At 44.0% G+C, this 1,902-nt stretch overlaps 1 protein-coding gene across 1 annotated transcript; it reads left to right on the forward strand.

Moving 5' to 3' along the window:
• The first annotated feature begins 637 nt into the window (after positions 1 to 637).
• LOC107771963 (uncharacterized) lies at positions 638 to 1,354 on the forward strand. The gene has a single exon (XM_016591434.1). It carries the CDS (start codon positions 638 to 640, stop codon positions 1,352 to 1,354), a length of 717 nt encoding a protein of 238 aa, XP_016446920.1.
• Positions 1,355 to 1,902: the final 548 nt, after the last annotated feature.

Consider the following 1,902-nt stretch of genomic DNA (forward strand, 5'->3'; position numbering starts at 1 on the left):
AGAGTATCTTTCAAATTGCCAGTGCTGGTTCCCCGCGAACCAGGGAAACCAATGTTGCTCTATTTGTTAGTCTTGGAAAATGCCTTCGGCTATGTGTTGGGGCAACACGACTAAACTGGGAGAAAGGAACGGGCCATCTACTACTTAAGCAAGCAGTTCACACCGTGCGAGGCCAAGTACAATTTGATAGAACGCATTTGTTGTGCTCTGACTTGGATTGCTCAGAAGCTAAGGCATTACATGTCGGCGTACACCACACACCTAATATTTCAGCTCGACCCACTCAAGAACATTTTCCAAAAGCCAATGCCTACTAGAAAGCTACCTAAATGGCAAATTCTCCTCAGCTAATTTAACATTCTGTACATAACTAAGAAGGCTATCAAAGGACATGCTTTAGCCGACCACCTCGCCCAGAATCCAGTAGATGGGGATTATGAGCCACTTACCACGTATTTCCCAGATGAAGAAGTACTATTTACCGGGGAAGATATTGGAGAATCATACCCTGGTTGGAGAATGTTCTTCGATAGAGCAGCAAATTTCAAAGGAGTTGGCATATTGGACAGTCTTGATTTCAGAATTTGGACAACACTACCCAGCATCGGCAAAGATAAGATTCTCTTGTACTAATAATATGGCTAAATACGAGTCATGCATCCTTGGAATCAGAATGGCAATCGACATGAACATCAAGGAACTTTTGGTCATAGGAGATTCTGATTTGTTGATGCACCAAGTCCTGGGAGAATGGTCAACTAAGAATGTCAAGATACTGTCGTACTTGCGCTGCGTGAAGGAGCTGCGCAAAAAGTTCACAAAGATTGAGTTCAAACACATCCCCAGAATTCAGAACGAGTTCGTAGATGCCCTTGCGACCTTATCATCCATGATTCAGCATCCACACAAGAACTACATCGACCTCATCGAGGTAGAAGTCAGAGATCAACATGCATATTGCTTCCATATGGATGAAGAACCAGATGGTAAACCTTGGTATCATGACATCAAGAAGTTCCTTGCGACCCAGAAATACCCAGAAAATGCTACTAATGGTCAAAAGAGAGCCCTCAGGAGGTTGGAAAATCACTTCTTCCTCAGCGGGGAAGTCTTGTACAGGAGGACCCCAAACTTAGGTTTGCTGAGATGTGTAGACACCATCGAAGCAACCAGAGTGTTGGAAGAAATACATGCAGGAACGTGTGGACCCCAAATGAACGGGTTCACGTTAGCCATGAAGATTTTGAGAGCTGGATACTTTTGGATGACTATGGAAAGCGACAGCATCTGCTATGTGCAAAAGTGTCATGCCCTGAACCTGGGGGGCAAGACTGGCACCCAATGCCTCACCTAACCTAGCGTACCGACTTGCGACTAAGGGACTCTGAACATATAATGTCATTATCTGTCCATGGGGCCACATTGTAAGACAATCTGCGAAGCAAAATATAAAATTGAACGGAAACTAGTGCTGACTAAACATCAATATAAAGCTGTGCTGACAAGGCCGTCATAACTACTGCAGCTGACAAACCAACAAAATATACATACCATGCCTAGAAGCCCAACATACTGCACTAACTGACAGAATATATCTACAAGCCTCAACTAATGGATGTATTGTGATCGGAACAGGACCCCGACCTACCCATAATATATATACATACATATAGAAGATGTACACGAATCCCTAGACCTGGCAACTCCGAAGGACGTGGAACTTACCGATCAGGCTGAACTCGGGAAACACCTACTGAGGAGGTCTACCCATCTGTCTATCTGAACCTGCACGCATGAAATGCAGCGTCCCCAGAAAAGGGACGTCAGTACAAAATAATGCACCGAGTATGTAAGGCAATAACATAACTAAGCTGAAACTGAACTGATAATACAATAGCTAAA

The sequence above is a fragment of the Nicotiana tabacum genome, chromosome 2 (assembly GCF_000715075.1).
Source record: "Nicotiana tabacum cultivar K326 chromosome 2, ASM71507v2, whole genome shotgun sequence".
Lineage (NCBI taxonomy): Eukaryota > Viridiplantae > Streptophyta > Magnoliopsida > Solanales > Solanaceae > Nicotiana > Nicotiana tabacum.

Coding starts and splice junctions, on each gene's coding strand:
- LOC107771963 (XM_016591434.1), top strand. CDS start 638: ATGGCTAAATACGAGTCATGCATCCTTGGAATCAGAATGGCAATCGAC.